At 39.9% G+C, this 22904-nt stretch overlaps 1 protein-coding gene across 3 annotated transcripts in view; it reads right to left on the reverse strand.

Moving 5' to 3' along the window:
- Positions 1-22904, reverse strand: part of Prkg1 (protein kinase, cGMP-dependent, type I) — a 1200782-nt gene that overhangs the window by 327458 nt on the left and 850420 nt on the right. For all 3 annotated transcript variants that reach the window (NM_001013833.3, NM_011160.3, XM_006526768.4), the window contains one exon: positions 2688-2751. In NM_001013833.3, coding sequence (NP_001013855.1) covers positions 2688-2751 — 64 coding nt within the window. The remainder of the gene's footprint in view (positions 1-2687; positions 2752-22904) is intronic.

Here is a 22904-nt window from a genome sequence, read left to right on the forward strand (position 1 = left end):
CCATCTTTTCTCAAACCCCACTTATTCTTTTCCACAGCATTTGTCTCTATTACATATGGGACAAATGTGCTTAAAACAAGCCTTTAAGAATGTATGTAGTGCCGGGTGTGGTGGCGCATGCCTTTAATCCCAGCACTCGGGAGGCAGAGGCAGGCGGATTTCTGAGTTCGAAGCCAGCCTGGTCTACAAAGTGAGTTCCAGGACAGCCAGGGCTATACAGAGAAACCCTGTCTCGGAAAAAAAAAAATGTATGTAGCGTTGGAAATGTAAATCAAGAAAATACCTAATAAAAAATGCAAAAAAAAAAAAAAGTATGTCTGTGTTCCAAACCAAGGTCCTCTGCGAGACCAAGTGCTCTTAACCTCTGAGCCATCACTCTGGTCCCTCAGTTATGTTTTCTTGTAACTGATTGATTGTGAAGAACTCTCCCTTTTTAGAATGTAAACTCCATGAGGAATTGACCGTGACCATTTTTTAATTGTTTCATCTTTACACTCTAGTTTGAAGACCAACTGAATAAATACATCTTCAGTTAAAAGAAAACATAAGCAAACAACCTGCCCTGAGATGTTACCATAATCTATGTTGTCTGTCTCTTGGCTTTCTGCAGGGCAACTGAATAACCTTCCAAATTCCCGAATTCACTTCTTCTATTGACCTTCTCATCCTCCTCCTTCCTATCCTCTGGTGTTTCTTTGTTGATACACCATCTGACACTGTAGTCTTGGATAGCTTTGAATTTACTGTTTCAAGATTGTCTTAAGACTCATAATGTTTCTGTCCATACTTCTCAGTGCTGGATAGCCAGGGACCACCATACCCGGTCAGGAATTTGTCTGATTTTTCGTCTATGCAGTATAGACAGAGCTCTCATCGTGCTTAGCAAGTACTCTGGAACTGAGGGCCATCCCAGTATGTTCAGTGAATGTCTGGTTTCCTGACAGTGATTTAAACCAATTTCCCTGCATTTCCTACTTGAACTATAATATCCTATTTTAGTGGTCAGCTTTGTCTTCTCCAGTAACCATTCCAGGATTCCTATTATTGAACCTATGCTTCCTTCACAAAATGGAACAAATTCTTCAAGTTTCAACTTGAATCAAAACTTGCATGTTCATTACCTACAGAGAATGATGTCAACCACTAAAATCAAGACCGGACAGAAGTACAAGAAAATTTGAAAAGATATGAGAAAGGACAAGAACCTGTCACACCCCTGGATTTGGCTTCAGTCTTTCACGAGATGGAAGTCAAGAGCTTCGATACAACTAACAAAAATTACAGTGAATATTGCCTGCATATAGATTATTCTTTTTTCAGAAATGCTTCAGAATATTAAAACAGCTAATAAACCACACCTAAGACCAAAAACAAATGTGACCTTTGAGTTTAACCTTACTTTTTTCTCATCTATAAATCTGTATTTTTCTGAGAACATTTCACAAGGTTTAGAAGCTTATTTATTGCCTAAACTTGTGTCTTCACTCCTTTTGGACCCATGTTTATAGGAAGAATTCCTTTGTCATGTTCTGACTTAATGTTTTTACTTAATCAACTGCTCTTTCTCATCTAAAACTTGTGCAACACAGTCATAAGCCCCCATATAATCTTTTTTTAACAAAAGAAATTATTCAGATAAAATAAGCATATCAAAACATTATTATATAATCTTATATATTTAGAGACAGTTTATATCCATTGAAAAATGAAATCTAAAAGCTCCCAAAAGCCAAACACACCCTCTTGCCTTGCCTTGCCTTGCCTTGCCTTGCCTTGCCTTGGGTGTATGAATCTTTCCTTCTCCTCTCTCTCTCTCTCTCTCTCTCCCCCCCCCTCTTTTTCTCCTTTTCTTCCTTATGGTTTTTTAGAGACAGTATCTTCTATACTCCAATCTAGCCTGGAACTCACTATGTAGCCAGGGTGACTTTGAGCTACTGATCTCCCTGGTTCTGTATCCTGACTGTTGGTGTTACAGGTATTTGCCATTGCGCATGGCTCCTCCGGGAGTTCCATTCTCCACTGTCAATCCATACCCAGAAGTACCTGAGTAGAAATCTCTAAGAAGAATTCAGTTATATAGAAAGAACATCTAGTCAAGTCTCCTGCAGTTCCTGAGGGAACTGGATGCTTTCAGTTCAGGACAAAGGTTCTCAGTGTGAGAGGAAGAAGTTCCCATTCCTTTCTAAGCAAGGCCTCTGGTGTATGTAGAACCATATTCCACTGTTTCTCCTCTTCCTCCAATGCTATGGTTCCCATGAGTTCAAACAAAAGCCTATGGCCTTCCACATCCAAACATGAAATTATATGTATAAAATACACACAGATGCTTAAAATATACAAACCCAATTACTAATTCTTGTAAAGTTGCTAATATCAGGATGACAACAAGTATAATTAATTGAAGTAAGAATAACAATGCCAACATATTATTCCTAGATATCAATGTAATGAAATGTCCTTCCCCCTGCCCTGTAACTAGTCTGTCTGTGTCTGTGTGTAAGTGCTGGGTATGCTAAGCTGCTTTTAATTTGAAGTCAAATCTATAGCTCATCCCAGAGCTTGGGTCAAACTGGCAAGGTCTCTTGGCAGTTTCTGATTTGTCATCACAGAACTGTGAAAGAAAGCAGCCCAGCTTAGCTCGCAGTCTGGGTTCCATCTCAAGATGTGCAAAAGATCAAAACAATTACCTCTTCGAGGACATCAGCCAGCTTGCTGAGGATTTCATCAGGAAGGCTCTGGAATGTTGGAACACTGGAAAACAAAGAAAAAAAAAGGAGATGCTGAACACCTGCATGGCAGCTTGCTATAACAAATGTGGCTGCATGAAAATGCTAGCATTTCATGACTAAGAATCTACAGATAATGACCAAACTGTTTGAGAAATCATCACAGTATGTTTGATGTCTAAAAAGGAAAGGGTATGTATTCCAATCAGGGTTTCTATTTCTGTGATAAACACCATGACCAAGAGCAAGCTGGAGAGGAAATGGTCTATTTGGCTTATATTCCCACATCATTGGAGGAAGTCAGGGCAGGAAATCAAGCAAGGCAAAAATCTGGAAGCAGAAGCTGATACAGAGGCCATAGCGAGGTGCTTACTGGCTTGCTCATCATGGCTTGCTCAGCTTGCTTTCTAGTAGAACCCAGGACCACCAGCCCAAAGAAGGTACCACCCACAATGGGTTGAACGAACCCTCCCCATCAATCACTAATTAAGAAAGTGTCCTGCAGGCTTGCCTGCAACCCAGTCTTATGGAGGCCTTCTCTTAGCTTCCCTCTCAGAAGACTCTAACTTATGTCAAGTTGACATAAAACTAGCCAGCACAAGAGACCTCTTATCTTGACAAACACTTTATTGTTAAGACTCAGACTTTTCTTTCTTATTCACCCTCAAGATCACACATTAATATAAGTGTAAAACATTTTACAAACTTAAAAGGCCCAACAGCTTCACAAATTTAAATACTTTAAAAATTCAGTCTCTCTTTTAAAAAGTCTAACATCTCTTTTAAAGATGTTAAGTCTCTTAACTGTGGGCTCCTCTAAAATCAAAAATAAATTAAATACTTTCTTATTTCAAGAGAGAAGAACCAGGGTATAGTCACAGTCAAATCAAAAACAAAACTTGCAACTTGCAAAGAACTTGGTGTTTAGCATCTGAGATCCATTCAGAAGCTCCTGGGATCCTCCTATAATGGGCTTGGGTCTCTTTTCTGGCTCTGTTCCCTGCAGTACACACGGTCTGTCTTCTAGTCTCCAGCTGGCTCCACTCCACTGCTGCTGTTCTTGGTGGTCATCCCACAGTACTGGCATCTCTAAAGTGCTGGGGGTCTCTTGTTGCAATTAGGCTGCACTTTCAGCAATAACCTCTCCTCAGTTTTCCTCAGGGAACTTCACCTCTGTCACACAGTGTCAAACCTCAGCTGATCTTCATGACCCCTTCCTGCCTTCAAAACCACCTCCACCTGAGTGATGCTTATCTGTCAAATTTAACTGCCAGCAGGACAAGTAACCTTGGCTGCCTCCGGCACACAGCTTCAGTGTGGTGACCCCGAGAAGACACATCTCAAAAATCTTCCCCTCAATAATGCTGGTCTCTTAATCTACTTAATCACAGGCGATTCTTCAGCCCCAGCTGACCAGCATCCTTTGACCATGGATGCAAAAATTTGACATTAGTGGTTCCCGTCTCTGGTTAACTCCAGCTGATTCATCAGTTCCCCCTGACCAGACACCACAGATGCTTCACACAAACAGGCTAATAGGGTCTTCATCTCTTACTGCAACTTCACAAGCCAGGCAGGCCTCTGTCATACTGTTCTCGACACTACTGTCTTCCAAGCTCCTACAGAACATCCTACTGGGCTCTCAATACTCCATGACTTTCTTAGCCCAAAGTTCCAAAGTCCTCCCACATTCCTTTCAAAAGCAACATGGTCAGGTCTGTCACAGCAATACCCTACTGTCTGGTACTGATTTCTGTTCTCATCAGGGTTTCTATTGATGTGATAAATCACAATGACTGAAAGAAAACTGGGCAGTAAAGGGTTTCTTTGACTTACAAGTCATATCTTAGTCCATCATTGAAGAAATTTGGGGCAGGAATATGAGGACAAGAGTTGATGCAGAGGCCATGAAGAGATGTTGCCTACTGACTTGTTTCCTATGGTGTGCTCAGCCTGATTTCTTATAGAACCTAGGACCAGCAGCTCAGGAATGGCCCCACCCACAATGGGCCTGGCCCTCCCATCGATCACTGATTAAGAAAACACCCCACAGGCTTTTGATCTACAACTACATCATCTTTCTCCAGGCATTTTCTTAATCACGGCTCTCTCTCTCTCTGCTCTAATGGCTCTCACTTGTGTCAAGTTAACCTAAAACTAGTCACAGTATGTTGCAAATAAGAGCTTATGTTTAGACACTGCAGGTCAATCCACACTTCTTTTTTATTCATGTGACTTTTAGGACCTCAGCCATGATGGGGAGACAACCCCTGTCCCCATCCATCTCCTCTCGCCAGATTCCACGAAGCTCCGCCTGCTTTTTCCAGGTTCTCCTATGGACACAATTTTCTCTGTGCTATCTCCTACCCACCCTTCAAGTCATTCTAATTGATGATTGAATCTCTTCATCAGCTGTTGTTCTCAGTACCTCACCTACTAACTCAGGCTCTCCTAGCATGATTCTTTTTCTTTAGCTCAAAGTCTTGGTAGTTATGAACTAGGACACACTAGACAGACACACTTGCCTCTTCCAGATACCCAGCCCTCCTGTGCCCTCATTATAAGTGCAATCAGAGAATCAGAGGTGGAGTGTTGTGGAGTCTGGTGAGGGGAAAGAGAGAGAGAGAGAGAGAGAGAGAGAGAGAGAGAGAGAGAGAGAGAGAGTTGTCTCCCCATCATGGTTGAGGCTCTCAAAGTCACATGAATAAATAGAAATGGGGATTTATCTGTAGTGTGCAAACACTAGGCTCTTGTTTGTTCTTGAGAGCATGTGTTTACTGCGAAGATGAGAACACATTAAACACAAGAACTGTACATGGGTTGAGTGAGACTCATAATTCATAAGCCCAGTATCATTTGTTGAGTCAAGTTATGAAGGCACTGACTGTGAATACTTCATAAGACAGTGATTTGAAAAAAAAAAAAAAAAACCCCACCAATTCTGAGATACTCTAATTTCCATGAATGAGAGCTCCTGCAAAGAAGCTGTGACTACAAAACCTGATTAGCTGACTGAATTCAAAGGTTTGGAGAGGTCAGAACATTACTACACGTGCAGAGCCAAATTATCCCAGGGCATCGTTAGCACTCCTAATCACCATTGTCTGTATTTGATCCGAGAATTTGGTGACTTTTGGTTAAATACTGTAGAATGTAAGAAACAAAGCCTAGTTCCTACCAACTGAAAGACTAAAAATGCTGTCTCCTAGCATCTGAGGCCTATAGACGTTTCCCTTGCTTTGTTAGAACCCGCTGTCTACCATATATACCCACCAACAAAAGTAAGAAAATTGTGACCTCATTAGAACATGAAAGCTGTGATTGTGGGCCAGGGTCAGTCATGTTAGGCCCCAGAATAAGCCATCTCTTTTGTTCCATTGAGGACAGAGCTGTTTCTCTCACTGACACTTAGGACAATGGACTGGAGGACAGGAAAAGGAGAGATGGATTGCAAGGGGCAGGCACAACTATAAACCCAAAGATGAAGACCATGTATGCTTTGGAATAGCTGCTAAAGTTTTAAGTCTCCTCAGGACCAGATTGTAGCATCACTGGTCCCGTGTGTTACATGTAAACATGTTTACATGTAAACGTGTTTACATGTAAACTTGACAGAGTATTAATCAACCAAAGCAGCTTAGAGTGCACCGTTGCTTGCCCTCTCAACTCTTCCCATCCCAGTTCTGAGGTATCCTTCCCTCTTAGTACAATCAATGCAAAGCCTTCTACAGAACTGACAAAAAGCACTCGCTCTAAACTCTGCACCTGCCCAAGGGCACTGTGAATTGCTTCCTTGCCCTTTGGATCACTGCAGGAAACGGTCCCACAGCCCAGCCCTTTGTTTTTCTGGCTAGCACCTGTGTGCTTCTATAAACACTTCTTAATTTTAGAAACAGCCTGGATTAGAAGGGTTTTGCTTTGAGAAAATGTATTTAAATTAGACAAAGTAAAACAAAAACTTACATGGTTATGGTGCAAATGAATGCTAGTTCCCTTCATCTCCCCCAGGTCTCGTTTCTTTCCAAGAAACAGTAAGTGAAATTAGTGAATGATCTCAAAGGTAAAAACTGAAAAAAAAAAGCTTCATATTTTTAAAATTTATTTGCCCTACTTTTTTTGAGGCAGTGTCTTACACTGGATCCCAGGCTGGCGTTGAACTCATGACAATCCACCTGCCTCAGCTTCCCAAATTCTAGCCTTACCATCATTGATCATGAAACCCAGCCTAAACATCATTTATAGGTGAACTAATAAACAATAAGCTAACACCCATTAATTAAGATATATTTCCTGAAAGTCTAATAGAAATGCCAGCTGGTGTGTGGGACTAAAGTCCCATTTCCTCAAGCAGCGGTGCCTGAATGGAGAGACTACAAATGAGAGACTGTATATCACATGTCTGATTGCTGATTCAGAGCACAATTCCAGATATGTGAGAGAAAGACAATGCAAGGAGCCTTAGCAATGCAGCTTTGAACCAAGCATGAATGACCCGTCTACCGTTAATTTATCACTCAATTCCCACTACTCAGAGCAAAACCTAGTGATGAATTTCCAGGGTTTATGCACTGTTGCAGCAATTCTTCAAGGACCACTTCCTTACGTCCCTGATCTGTGCCAGGTGGGCTTTTCCAGAAGGCAGTCAACTTCAACAGCTGGAAGGGACAGAAGATTATCCAGCTGTGGTTCTCAATCTGTGGGTTGAGACCCCTCTGGGAGTCACATATCAGATATTTACATTACGATTCATAACAGTAGCAAAATTACAGTTACCACAACCTGAGGAATCGTATAAAAGGGTAGCAGCGTTAGGAAGGCTGAGAAGAACTGTGGTGGAGGAAGCCAGTTCCCGGAGTTCTGTGGGTTGAAAAACTCTACCCCTTCCTTGTTCTTTTGATGAAATCTATTTCAACTCCTGAAATGTTAGATTAATTGGTGTTCTACCACATTGAGTATTTGTGGAAAATACACACTACAACTGAGTTTTATGATTGGATGTTGTCTTTAAAAACTCCCCTTACTTCTTCAGGGCAGCTTCTATTTAAATACAAGCAATATTTTCAGTGCCATGAAAGCTATCAACGAGACAAAGAAAACAAAACAGTATTCTCTTGACCATGCAGCACATTAACTAAAAACAAAAATGTTTGGAGTTAGGAGAATATTTCAAATTTATTATGCTGTGTAATTTTAAATATTTCAAAAACACTTGGCTGGGGCTGTGGATTTGGCTCAGGGGTTGAGCTCTTATGTAACAAGCACAAGGCCCTGTTTCTAGACCCAGAACAGAACAATCACACAAACAAATTGTGTAGCATTTATTAAACAAATAAAGAATCCTTTATAAGACAAAAGATTATAAGAAGTGAGCTAACAGATGGTCCAGCAGGTATAACACCTGCTCTGTAAGCATGAAGTCCAGAGCTCAGATCCCAGCACATACATCTGTAAATCCCAGCATCAAATACATGTGGAATCACAGCACCACTGTATCGGGTAGAGAAAGAGCAACTGCTGTGTCTTGCTGGGGGCATGAGTCCAGGTTCAGTGAGAGACTCAGCCTCAAGGGAATGAGTGGAGAAAGATAGAAAAGGATGCCCAAAGACTTCCTCTGGCTCCCAAGAGCAAACATGTACACACACACACACATACACACACTCATACACTCATATACACATACACAAACATACACATGCACAGGCACATGTACACACACACAAACACACACACTCATACATACACACTTACATAGGTGTACACACCATATTCAAGCATGAAAAATAATAAGAAATGGCCACTAACATCTGGTTCACTTCTGGGCTTACATGAAAATCATTCAATAGAAAAAAAATATTCCTGAGCTCATGCTCATTAGTTACTCTGAAGATACTCTGTTCTTTAAAATCTCATGACCTATTGTTCTTTAAACATCAGATAAGTTCTATCTTATAAGTAACCTGTTTTCTGAGAATTATCTGTCTGTCAGTAGTTTGAACTCCACCAACAAAACAACCGAGGAATAGTTAGTTTAAAATTGTACCCAGAAAAGAGATGAGTGGAATTTTCTCAAATGCATCAAAAGACATCAATTGAGTCCAATAATTTTGGTGAATGGTAATTCAAGATAGGGCTTTCTGGTTTGAAAAGCTGAAGGCAACCCATTAAGAGAACAAACTTGCACACAGAATGTTAAACACTAGAGAAGAATATTTTATGGTTAAAATAATGTGTTATACCAATTTGTATGTTAATTGCAAGTAATTTCTACAGATGGGTCAAATGTCCTGGTGCCTATGGATCTGCACTGGGCCTGAAGTAAGACACCACGTTTCACTGCAAGATAATAGAGGTGATTAAGTGCGATGCTTTTCCATTTGTTTTTCTCACTAAATGTAGCTGGGGCTTGGAATCTAATGACAGAAGATGGAAGATGAGATCTGAATGTTTTTTATTTGCGAGGCATTACTGGGCTAAGGGTTTTCTAGATAACAAGAATTTCATTTTTACAACAACCTTATCACTAGCCCATTCTAGCCATGCATTTTACAGATAAGTGAGAGCAACCTTGAGAGGTTGTCTAAGGTCGTATCAGAGTACATCAGAAGGAAAAAAAAAAAAACCCTCTCATTTAGATGGATGGGAGCTCATGAATTCCTCACTAAAATATGTAATTTACAGGGAGGATACCAGAAAATGCTTTTTAGAATAGTGCTTTGCCAGCAGGTGGTGATGGTACATGCCTGTCATCCAGCATTCAGAGGCTAAGGCAAGAAAATAACCATGAGTTTGGAGTTAGCCTCATCTATACAGAATGTCAGCCCTGGGTAGCCAGCCCTCCAGTGAGATCTTGTTCCAACAAAACAAAAATAACAACAAAAAAAACCTAGCATATTAATCTTTTAGATAACGATTTATAAATAATCATTCAGTTTAATACCATCTGATTGAGTGACAGTTATTTTCCAAATTTTTCTTATGAAAACTATCAAATACATTATAGAGGAGAAAGAACAGCTTAAGAATACTAGAACCTTGCTCACATTATAACGTTTTTACATAATTATTTTCTATTTCTCTGAATATATACACTAAGCTACAAGCAAATGTAATTGAACAAATATTTAACATTATGTTCCAGATTTTCAAAACGTCTTCACTGATAAATCAGCAGATAACTCATAAAATTGAAGGCAAGAGGATGCTGAGTTTGAGGCTAACCTGGGCTATACAGAAAATTTTAGTGTAAGTTTTATAATCAAGACACAGTTTTAAACAAATCAAATTCAGGGGGTGGGGATATTGGGGAAGTGCCAGTATAGGGGTCTTCCTAAATGACCTTGATATCATTGCTATGCAGAACAAAAGAAAGTCAATAATATCATCACAAATATTACATATTGTCTAAGAATATCTTTTTTTTAATTGGGAATTTTTAAGATTTATTTTTTTAATCTTATGTGTATAGGTGTTTTGCCTGTATGCATATCTGTGCACCAAGTATATGCAGTGCCCTGATGGCTAGAAGAGAGTATCAGACCCTCTGGAACTGGAGTTACAATGGTTGTGAGCTGCCATGAAGATGCTAGAACTTGAACTTGTGTCCTCTGAGAGAACAGCCAGGGCTCCTAACCCCTGAGCAATCTCTCCAGCCTCTATTAATTAGTTATATTTTTATTTTAATTTTTCAGTAGCAGGAGAGACAACTCAGAGGTCAAGAATGTATACTGTTTTTATAGAAGACCAGAATTTGGCTTCCAGCACCCACATCAGGTGGTTTATGCCACCTGTAACTCCAGCTCCAGGGGACCCAGTGCCCTCTCCTGGCCTCTGTGGGTACTGCACTCATACTTGCATATACTGTCACAAAGCCACACATATATACACATAATAAAAATGAAATAAATCTTAAAATGATCCTTAAAATTTATTTTCAAAGAAGACATAGTTGATGTCAGGACATTGCTTTTGACTACAGTATCCCTTCAGTCTCCTATTGAATGCCAAACTTCCCACTATTTATGGCATTGATATTTTGAAGACTCTGGAAAAGTTATAATAATAGATATGTCCAATAAACCTAACTAGTCCTTGGTATTTTATTTCTGACAATCTAAAGAGTAGAAGTTGATAATGGAGAGACTAAGTACAAATATATTACAACCATATAAGAACACATATAGAATACTAATTATACATAATATCCAATAACAATTATATAGAGAGGAAGTTCCTAAGGTGTGTTTCAAACATTCCTTCAAAAATTTTCATGGTAGCCTTCAAAGCTAAAACTGCCTTTATAATGCATTTAAGTGATTGTTTGCTTTTTTGACTCTTATTCCTATATATACAAACAGTGAAATTATCTAAGGACTATCTAATATATGTTATCAGTTATCATCATTTTGATGACTAACAGTATGTCCATTGCATATTCTTATGCATGCATGCACATGCCTGCATGCCTTGGGGGAGGAGGCAGTGTTTTAAGGGCCTGGTAGATTCCAACAAAGCGATCAGAGTGCCTGAGTTTTCCTGTGCAGGGAAAGGAGAACCGCGGGCAGGGATGCATGCAGCAGGTAGTAGTGAAATAGGTAGAAACTCAAGTTCCTTGCAAATCACTGTAAAGATTTAATATGAGCGAAAGGTAGGGGTCACTACAACATTTCAACCCATGGTAACATTATAGGGCTTGCATACTGAAGAGAGAATGTGCTCTGAAGTAGCATAGAAAGAAACTGGGAGACCAGATAGCCAGTGTGTGGCACGGCAGGTGATGGAGGTTGGGACAGGGTAGAAAACAGTCATGGTGAGAAGTCACTGGACTCTGTGCTGTGTTTTGAAAGTAGAAGCCGTGTGGCTGTAGGCTGTGAGATAGGAATGGGAGGAAGGGTGGCCCCTTGAGATTAAAAGGAGGAATCATTAGAGAAAAAAATACCCTAAGATTTCTTCTTATCAACAATATGTTATAAACCAGTTTTACACCCTACTTAGTAACTTAGTACTAAATAGTTTTAGTTTAACAAAAGGATAGATAGATAGATAGATAGATAGATAGATAGATAAGACACAGAGAGATAATAGACAGATCTATAGAGATATAAATTGATAGATAGATAGATAGATAGATAGATAGATAGATAGATAGATAGATAGATTATTAGGGGTGGAAGCACAGTAGAAGAATCTCTATCACTCCTGATCTTTATAGGACAGGCTGTTCAGGAATTTATAATCCTTTGGCCTCAGCAAGAGCTGTAATTACAGCCATGCACCACCAGGTCTGGCATGGTTTGTAAATATAAATTGTTGATCATTGCAGAATATTTTGGTAATGCAAGTCCCAGAGAGGTAGAGGCAGGAAGATCAGTAATTGAAGGCCAGCCTGGACTACCTGAGATCCTCTCTAAAAAAATGATGTACCTACCTACCTACCTATATGCCTACTAAACAATAGTAGATGAAGCCACATATAATAGACTTTATAAAACAAAGTCTCTCCAGTAAACTTTGAAAACAGCTTAGTAATGCCTTCAAAACATACAAAATTATATTAATATATTAATGGTTATAGTAAAGTGTTTTGACTCTGTCATAAAAAAATCAATTCTGAATCAAATTTAATGCTCCCAATACAGACAAATATTATTTATATAACAGTAACTTATTACAGAATTAAAGAAGAAATCTCTGACTTACCAGATAAATCGATTCGTGTGGGTATAATATTAAAAGATTAAGTAGGGAGATGGAAAGAGAATGAGGCCCTCTAAATCAACATGAGCAGAACTAAGTGAACTCACAGAAACTGAAGTAACATGCACAGGGCCTGCACCAGTCTATACCAGCTCATGTGCCTAGACATTATGGCGTCCAGCTTAGTATTTTTATAGGACTCTTGAGATCATGCACAAGTGGGTCTCTGACTCTTGTGCCTTCTCTTGGGCTCTTTTGCTTCTGTTGCTGTGCCTTGCCTAACTACAATGTGATAATTCTTGTTTTATTATATTTTATCTTGCTATATTTCAATATAGCAAATAGATCCGCTCTATTCTGCTCACCACTGTGGACTGACTCTCTTTTGCTAACAATTTGCCTTTATTGGACAATGGTCCTAACCCTTTAATAGCTGCTCCTAGATAAATCTCATAGATACTTGTCTCATAGATTAGCTTCTTCTCGCCTGCTCTTTTCTAATGAGAGATAGAAAGGAGTGGCTCCAGATGGGAGGGGTGGTGGGAAGGGATCAAGAGGAGCAGAGGAAGGGGAAACTAAAGGATAAACTATACTACTGAAACTACTATCAGGATAAACTGTGTGAGAAGAGAATCTAGTTTCAATAAAAGGGGCGGGGGAGTAGGGAGGTGGGAGGATCTAGAAGATGGTAGAAGAGAAGACTATGATCAAAATATATCATATGAAAAAATTAATAAATTTTAAAAATAATTAAGGAAAGAGTCCTTTTTAACATGATAGTCATCTGATCATTTCTTAGTAAAATCATTAAAAAACAAATTTACTGCTCCAGGATAGCTACCAGGCTGACCAATACAGCTACAACCGAGACCCAGATCCAGGGCTTTGAGTTGGTCCACTCCAGCATCTACCCCATCTATGAGCTGCTGGAGCACTTGACTAGGATGCTCCTGCCAAGTCAAAGCTTTAGAATCTCCATGACATAGGACAATAACAGGATATCCAAGAGCAGTCCAGGAGAGGATCCAGTATAGTGGATCCAGATAGTGTAGCAGAAGCCAGAGACCTCAAACCAAACCAATGACTGACTCATGCAATGAGCGCATAAGTAAAGAAGTGTGGACACGGGTACACTGTGTGCCACACACTGAGTGACACGCCACATAGTCAATGGCAAGATGGGGGCTTGGTTTTCTTTTGTCTGTCTTTTCTTTTTCTTTCTTCCTTTCTTTCTTTCTTTCTTTCTTTCTTTCTTTCTTTCTTTCTTTCTTCCTTTTTTTTTCTTTAGGGCAAGGAGATTACAGAGGGTAAATATGAAGGGATGGAGAGACAAGTGGGATTAGGATGCCTCATGTAAAATTCACAAAGAATCAATAAAAAGTTTTAAATTTTTTCCTGCTCCAGGCATACCCCCCCCATTCTCATGTGTCATTATTTGAGATTGTCCTGCCTCAATTTACCAGTTGCTGAGATAACTACCAATACCTGACTACTCCCTTAACTGCATGGCTTGGCACTAACCCCAGGCCAGCGTGTTATACAAGAGCCATATAACTGGTCTTACCTCCCAACTCCCACTCCCTACATCTCTATCTGATCTATTCTGCTCGCCACTGTGGACTGACTCTCTTTTGCTAACGATGCGCCTTTATCAGACAATGGTCCTAACCCTTTAATAGCTGCTCTTATCTCACTAGATTATGAGAAGCTGACAGATTTTGTGCATAAAAGTACTTCAGACAAAGCAAGCCAGTGTGGAGATATGAGATATGCTCTTATTATCTGTGTGGTAAAGTTTAAATTCTTTGTACTGGATAATGGTATACAGGGAATATAGACTTTAGATTAGAAAGGAATCAGATTGAACTAGGGTCTGTGACTCACTGTTAATTATTTCCTCAGCAGATTAATTTCTTTAAACTTTAGATACCTTTGAAAAGGGAGGGGGGATTGCACCCAGCACATAGGATTATGGTGAAGACAGGATTATAACAGTGAGTGGCTCGTACTAAACACTTACTTCAGTATATATCATGTGTATATATTATTCTAGTTTTATGTCCACCGCTATGATAAAATGTCCTGACCTAAATCAACTTCGTGGAGGAAAAGTTCATTTGGCTTCAAATACCAGGTTACTGTCCACTACTGTAGGAACATCCTATTAGTCTATGAAGGCAAGAACTCAAAGCATCACATCTACTTCAAGAGCAGAGAGAGAGAGAAAACACCTAAGTCTTTGCTTGCTGATGCTAAAAACTCTTTAAAAAAAAACAACTCAGAGCCCATCCCATGAGGGTGCCACCACATTTGTATGGGTCTTCCAATCACAGCTTATAACTAGACAATCCTCCACAGACCTGCCCATAGACCAACCATAGACCATAGGTAATTCTTTGTTTGAGACGTCCTGGGTGATTCTATGTTGTGGCAAATTGACACTTACATTCAACCATCACATACACATAAACACACAGATACATTATTTAAGAGTTTCAACAATCTAACACATATATAATGTTCCAGACATGGAACTCAGACTAAACTTGAGTCCCCAGTAGGTTGAAGATATAACTCTTAGCAGGATGCTTTCTTAGCCGTCACGGCTCTGGGTAAGGTTCCCAGTACACTCGAAGTGTGACATGGTGGTTCAGTCCTGAAATTTTAGCACTAATGAGGTGGAGACACGAGAACTAGGAGTTTAAGATCATCCTCAGCTCCATGTGGAGTTGAAGACTTGCCTGAGCTACAGATCACATAACATAAAAAGTGGTATAAATATCTATTTTATTACATTTCATTCATTTCCCCTTCTTTCTTCCCTTTCCTTCTTCTTTTTCCTCTCTCCCTTCCTTCTCTCCTTCCCTCCCTCCCCTCTCTATTTTCTCTCTTTCAACAGAGTCTTGCTGTGTTGCCATGCTGGCCTTGAACTCACAACAATGCTCCTATCTCTGCCTCTTTCATGCTAGATATCCACCCGGCTTCTACATATTTTTCTAATTGAATTATATTTATTTATTTTTTTTATTAGGTATTTTCCTCATTTACATTTTCAATGCTATCCCAAAGATCCCCCATACCCACCCCCCCAATCCCCTACCCACCCACTCCCCCTTTTTGGCCCTGGTGTTCCCCTGTACTAGGGCATATAAAGTTTGCAAGTCCAATGGGCCTCTCTTTGCAGTGATGGCCGACTAGGCCATCTTTTGATACATATGCAGCTAAAGACAAGAGCTCCCGGGTACTGGTTAGTTCATATTGTTGTTCCACCTATAGGGTTGCAGTTCCCTATAGCTCCTTGGGTAATTTCTCTAGCTCCTCCATTAGGGGCCGTGTGACCCATCCAATAGCTGACTGTGATCATCCACTTCTGTGTTTGCTAGGCCCCGGCATAGTCTCACAAGAGAGAGCTATAACTGGGTCCTTTCAGCGAAATCTTGCTTGTGTATGCAATGGTGTCAGCATTTGGAAGCTGATTATGGGATGGATCCCTGCATATGGCAATCACTAGATGGTCCATCCTTTCATCATAGCTCCAAATTTTGTCTCTGTAACTCCTTCTATGGGTGTTTTGTTCCCATTTCTAAGAAAGGGTAAAGTGTCCACACTTTGGTCTTCGTTCTTCTTGAATTTCATGCGTTTGGCAAGTTGTATCTTATATCTTGGGTATCCTAAGTTTCTGGGCTATTATCCACTTATCAGTGAGTACATATTGTGCGAGTTCCTTTGTGATTGGGTTACTTCACTCAGGATGATACCCTCCAGGTCCATCCATTTGCTTAGGAATTTCATAAATTCATTTTTTTTAATAGCTGAGTAGTATTCCATTGTGTAAATGTACCACATTTTCTGTATCCATTCCTCTGTTGAGGGGCATCTGGGTTCTTTCCAGCTTCTGGCTATTATAAACAAGGCTGCTATGAACATAGTGGAGCATGTGTTCTTCTTACCGGTTGGGACATCTGGATATATGCCCAGGAGAGGTATTGTGGGATCCTCCAGTAGTACTATGTCCAATTTTCTGAGGAACCGCCAGACTGATTTCCAGAGTGGTTGTACAAGCTTGCAATCCCACCAACAATGGAGGAGTGTTCCCCTTTCTCCACATCCTCGCCAACATCTGCTGTCACCTGAGTTTTTGATCTTAGCCATTCTGACTGGAGTGAAGCGGAATCTCAGTGTTGTTTTGATTTGCATTTCCCTGATGATTAAGGATGTTGAACATTTTTTCAGGTGCTTCTCTGCCATTCGGTATTCCTCAGGTGAGAATTCTTTGTTCAGCTCTGAGCCCCATTTTTTAATGGGGTTATTTGATTTTCTGGAGTCCACCTTCTTGAGTTCTTTATATATATTGGATATTAGTCCCCTATCTGATTTGGGATAGGTAAAGATCCTTTCCTAATGTGTTGGTGGCCTTTTTGTCTTATTGACGGTGTCTTTTGCTTTGCAGAAGCTTTGCAATTTTATGAGGTCCCATTTATCGATTCTCGATCTTACAGCACAAGCCATTGCTGTTCTATTCAGGAATTTTTCCCCTGTACCCGTATCTTCGAGGCTTTTCCCTACTTTCTCCTCTATAAGTTTTAGTGTCTCTGGTTTTATGTGGAGTTCCTTAATCCACTTAGATTTGACCTTAGTACAAGGAGATAGAAATGGATCAATTCGCATTCTTCTACATGATAACCGCCAGTTGTGCCAGCACCATTTGTTGAAAATGCTGTCTTTTTTCCACTGGATGGTTTTAGCTCCCTTGTCAAAGATCAAGTGACCATAGGTGTGTGGGTTCATCTCTGGGTCTTCAATTCTGTTCCATTGGTCTACTTGTCTGTCACTATACCAGTACCATGCAGTTTTGATCACAATTGCTCTGTAGTACAGTTTTAGGTCCGGCATGGTGATTCCACCAGAGGTTCTTTTATCCTTGAGAAGAGTTTTTGCTATCCTAGGTTTTTTGTTATTCCAGATGAATCTGCCGATAGCCCTTTCTAATTCGTTGAAGAATTGAGTTGGAATTTTGATGGGGATTGCATTGAATCTGTAGATTGCTTTTGGCAAGATAGCCATTTTTACAATGTTGATCCTGCCAATCCATGAATATATGTTAACAATTCTCCTTTTGCAGTGAGATTTAATTACATGTATTGTTTATATCTCTTAACACAATTTGAAGACATTTTATGCTTCAGAAGTAGGGAGCACTTTCTATTGTCCTTGATATCAAGAACACAAAGGGCACTTGCAGTCCACTAACTTTCAGCTTTTGTTGTCCCAGAATAGGAAGGCAACATTTGGTCAGCCTCAGAACCCTGTTGCTTCAAGTTGTTTCCTAAAACATCCCATCCAGAGAAAGTCACTGTCCGAGTTTACTTACTGCTGCTGTAACACACACACAATGACTAAAACCAACTTGAGGAGGAAGGGGTTCATTTGGCTTGCAAGTTAGAGTCCATGTTCAAGTAAAGCCAGGGAAGGAACTCGGGGCGGGGGCAGGGGATCTTGCAGTTAGGAGCTGAAACAGAGACCTTGAAGCAGTGCTGAACATTGGCATACTTGGCTTGCTTTTGTAAGGACCGTCTACCCAGAGTTCCTACTGCCCAGAGGAGGCTGAGCCCTCCCATATCAATCATTAATCAAGAAAATGCAGCCGAGATATACCCCCAGACCAAAAGGATGGAGGCAATTCTTCAGCTAAGATTCTGCCTTTCCGGGTTACTCTGCTTTGTGTCACATTGACAAAAACTAAACAGCACAGCTACTGTTGGAGAAATGTCCCCCAAAGCCTAGCAAATACAGAAGTGGATGCTCACAGTCACCTATAGGATGGAACACAGGGCCACCAAATACCCTTTTTCAAGTGAAGTTAGGCTTTTAAAATAGTTATGAGGAGTCTTTTCAACTTGAAGACTCTGGTAATAACAAAGAAATCTGAGACCAGAGAATGGAAAAAAAACCCACACATATATTTAGAAAAAAAGGAAGAATATAAGGAATTATTACAATAACACATTTCAATAGACTATTCTCCGGCCCCATCTCCAACACTCCTCTGGCTCCCATAACAACCAACTCCCATCTCCCACATGTAGCATCCTCCAAACACACAGCTACTGTGATTTGGACAATACACAGGTGAAAGAGTAAGAAACCTACAGGGGAGAAGCTGGAAATAAGCTAGAGCAGACCTAGAGGGTGAGCTCGGGGCTGTTAAATTCAGGAAAATTTAGAGTCCTGATGTATGGTCAAAAAGGATCTAGCTGAGGTGTATTCTATTGGTATCTCACCATAGGGAGGGAAAAACCTAGGTGAGAGAATAATCAATAATAATCACTCCATAAGAGTTCATGAAATTTTAAAGGACTAAAAGAGAAATAGAAATCTGTTATTATTCCTGCAACCCTTATTTAAAAGAGCTACCATACCTTTAGCTCAGCGTTTTCCACAATGGGTCATAGGTGTGCAATAAAAAGGCAAATAATTCTAGCTCACCAAAATCCCATGATTTTAATCTCTAATATAAAAATAAATAATCTGTATCAAGTAATCTCAAAAAGACGCTACAAAATAACCTATAAGAATATAAACATATTGCTTTAAAATTAAAGCACTAGGTACCTTCACCAACATATATGTGAAAAGAAGGACAATCCTAAAACTACTCTCATAAAACCACCTCTAGCTACAACTATCCTGTTCACTGTCTCTAGAATTTGATGATGTAGTTTTCTTTCTTTTTTTTTGAAAAAGATTTATTTATTTTATTTATACGAGTACACTGTAGCTGTCTTCAGACACACCAGAAGAGGTCATCAGATCCCATTACAGATGGTTTTGAGCCACCATGTGGTTGCTAGGAATTGAACTCAGGACCTCAAGAAGAAGAGTCAGTGCTCTTAACTACTGAGCCATTTCTCTAGCCCCCATGTAGTTTTCTCAGACAGGTAGATACAACTAGAATGAATACAATATTTGAGGCTTTGTATCTAATTTTTTATTTGGGTGGGTGTGTAACGTGTGAATGGGGGGGGGTTCATATAAGTGTGTGTGTGTGTGTGTGTGTGTGTGTGTGTGTGTGTGTGTGTACTAAAGTTGGTTATCTTTCTTCTGACTTTTTGATACAGAGTATCTAACTGAACCTGGAGATCACTAATTTGGCTGGACTAGGAGACCAGCAATTACAAGAGATCTTCCTTCCTGTCTCTTCCTTCTGTGTGCTGAGGTGATCTATATGTAACAGCAAACCTAGACAAGTCCTTATATCTTAAAGCCTTTATATCTCATCTCAGATAACTTCAGGATTGATTTCTATGATTCGACACAGGAGACAGGGCCTCACGCAGCACAGGCTTGCTTCAAACTTAGCAATAAAGCAAGAACGATCTGGGACTACAGATTCTCTTGCCTCCAGTTCCCACGTGCTGGGATTATAGGCATTATAGGCATGTGCTACAATAACTGGCTTTTAATACTTATCTTTTTAGCAACTATCTAGATGATTTTAATATGGAGTAGACTTGTCTTATCAATCAACGATTTTCATTTCATAAGTGGTAATGTGAAATAATAGCTAAAATCACAAGGCTAATCCTGCTTATTTCCTGAGGTGCTGCAAAGATACTCATCCTACATCATGTCCTAGAATGCTTTGAATCCTCACAATTTACAGAGACATCTACAAAAATCAAGAAAGTGGTCCTGACACTCTTCCCTGGCTAGGCAAGCATTCGCCCAGGCAGCGTACACGTGGGTCAAACCTATTAGCATATTTGCGTTCTTCCAATGATATGCAAATTCATTAGCAGAACTCATTACTGTCTGATGACTAATTGCAGAAACTTTAGGATCAGACACAAGCTTATTCTGAATCCCAGAACCTCCATTTCCTACAGCTACAGGCAAGCTATTAAAGCCAAGTAGCTTTCTTCATTGAAAAATTAAAACAACAAAAACCTAGCCTATGGAGTTGCTGTCATTACTAATAAATACAAGGCACTTAGTGATGGGGATGCCATAGGGTAAGCACTCAATTACAGGGACATATAATTTAGCTTGTATAACACTACACTTAACATAGAGCGTGTCATATCACAGGTACTTAAAACATGCAAATTAAAGCGATAGCCATGAAAGCATATGCAGCGAAGGAGTAACGGTTTGACCCAGGGTCACACAAAGAATTGTACATTGTGCGCACCTTACAAGAGCACCTACATCCCTGGCTTCTCACAGGGCAATGAGATTTTTGTCTTACACGCTACGCTTGTGGCCCACTCCATCCTGTCGGGGGGATGTCCCGATCAGCTTATAGAAGGAAGCATCTCTTCAGTTTCAGAATGCATGCCTCATGGCCTGCCTTTTGTTTTTTTTCTATGCAGTATTCTGCTTGCTGTTGATTTGGAGCCTCAAGCACCGTTCACTGAGGCAGCTTTAGTCAATAAATTCAGAACAGGAAGGTATTGCTACCGATTGACTCAGTTAGTACTATTTATTTATTTATTTATTTATTTATTTATTTATTTATTTATTTAAAGACAGTGTAGCCATGGCTAGCCTGCCACTTACTATGTAGGCCAACCTGGTCCTGAGCTCATGGAAATCTTCTTTAGCCTTCTGAGTACCAGATCTATGTGCAACACTGAGCCTGATTCATCAGAATCTTATGTCTGGCTGTTACAACAACCACTTTAAAGCCCTCTGATAGCATGCTGTCCCAAGCAGAGGTCAGGATGCTCCAGTGCAGCTGTCTAATAACTACCAGGCAGGAAGGCACTTAGTGCACAGTTTAGGAAACCAACTAAGAAGTGCTTAATAGCATCCAATCCTGTGACTTATCCAGAAAAGTCACACAGTCCCAAATCTTTGCTATGAAATCACAGTTTTCTATGCCCACATCAAAGTGAAATAGCAGGGGATTTGATGGCATTTAAACAAATGGCATCTCACTGCTGCTACAGAAAAGGAGCACGTGACTTTAAAAATGTTTAAAAAGTATACTGGTGGTCATAAGCCTAGATGATGAACTGAAGGATATTTTTTATTGTTATTATTTCTCACTCCAACCTGTGAAATGCCAGAATCCTCAATTCTTATGGCCAGGAAACAGCTAGAAATGATATTGTCTGGAGTCTACACTTCGTAATCTAAAATGGCATTGTCTCCCCAGAACCTAAAGCATGTTTTTTTACTTCTGTTGGACTTTGGACACTAGGTCTAACTCTTACCTTGCTTGCATGCTAGTCCAGCACTTCCCATGCTAAGGAACACCTGTTTAATATACCTTTGGATGGAGCCACCTGTACACTGGCCCTAGACTTCCTCCTGATCCTTAATTTAAGGTGGTTTTAGAAAACCACACTGTGAAAAGCACTCTTTGAAAACTATCAGCAGATGAGACAGGCTGTATGAATACATGAGTTTCTGATTTATAGAATTTGGACTTTTTCTTTACTGGGAGTCTTTAATTGAATGTCTTTATTGGTGGGGAAGTCACACTACAAAGGGCTACCTCCAGGCTGAAATGACTATTTTTCAAATACACTGAGTTATGTAACTCATTTCCTAAGATATATTGATTAATTCACCAAGGAACTAAAATTCCAGCCAATCCGGTTTGGAAATCCTGAGAAAAGTTTTAAGGTAACAGATAGATAGCAACAGTCTTTGTTCTTAGAATACATTTCAGCATGACATTTTATGGATTTCTCCAGAATTTTAAGATGAAGGTCAGACAAAATGCCCTCTGAGAGAACATCTAGATGCCTGTTTTAGTTCTCCTGGGATGCCTTGTGTGTGATTCTCCCATAACAATTACTGCATTGTCACTGGCTGTAATGTATGGGCTATGTCTTAGAGCAGCAAACGACTGTCAGTGGCTCAGTGCTGAGTTTTATAAATCAACTTGCAGTGGATTAGACTCATGCTCACTGAATTATCTGTAGCTCTTTCCCTGATATACTGGCATGGCTGAGCAGATTTATCAGAGACAACGTGGCACACACATGTGAAATATTTGTTCTTTGGTTCTTTAAGGACAAACATTTGCCCCAGTCCATTATCATCCTGAAGTCAGGTAGACAATCGAGACCTTTAGCTTAATGCCCAGCAAAATGGCAGGTGCTCAATAGTTGTTGCACAGATGTTTACATTTTAAAATCAACCCAAGAAAATCTTAAGGTAAAGGATGTAATAAAATTATGAGCAATGGAAAATTGAACACAGAAAACATAAAGATTTTTATTGTTGTCATTCATTTTTAAAAGTTCTTTTAAGGTTTGCTATTAAAAAAACATGCAGGGGCTGAAGAGATGGATGGCTCAGCGGTTAAGAACACTGAATGTACTTCCAGAGATCCTGAGTTCAAATCCCACCAACTACATGGTGGCTCACAACCATCTGTAATGAGATCTGATGTCATCTTCTGGTGTGTCTGAAGACAGCTACAGTGTATTTATAATAAATAAATAAATAAATAATTTTTAAAACTTGCAA

Source organism: Mus musculus, chromosome 19, assembly GCF_000001635.26.
Source record: "Mus musculus strain C57BL/6J chromosome 19, GRCm38.p6 C57BL/6J".
NCBI lineage: Eukaryota > Metazoa > Chordata > Mammalia > Rodentia > Muridae > Mus > Mus musculus.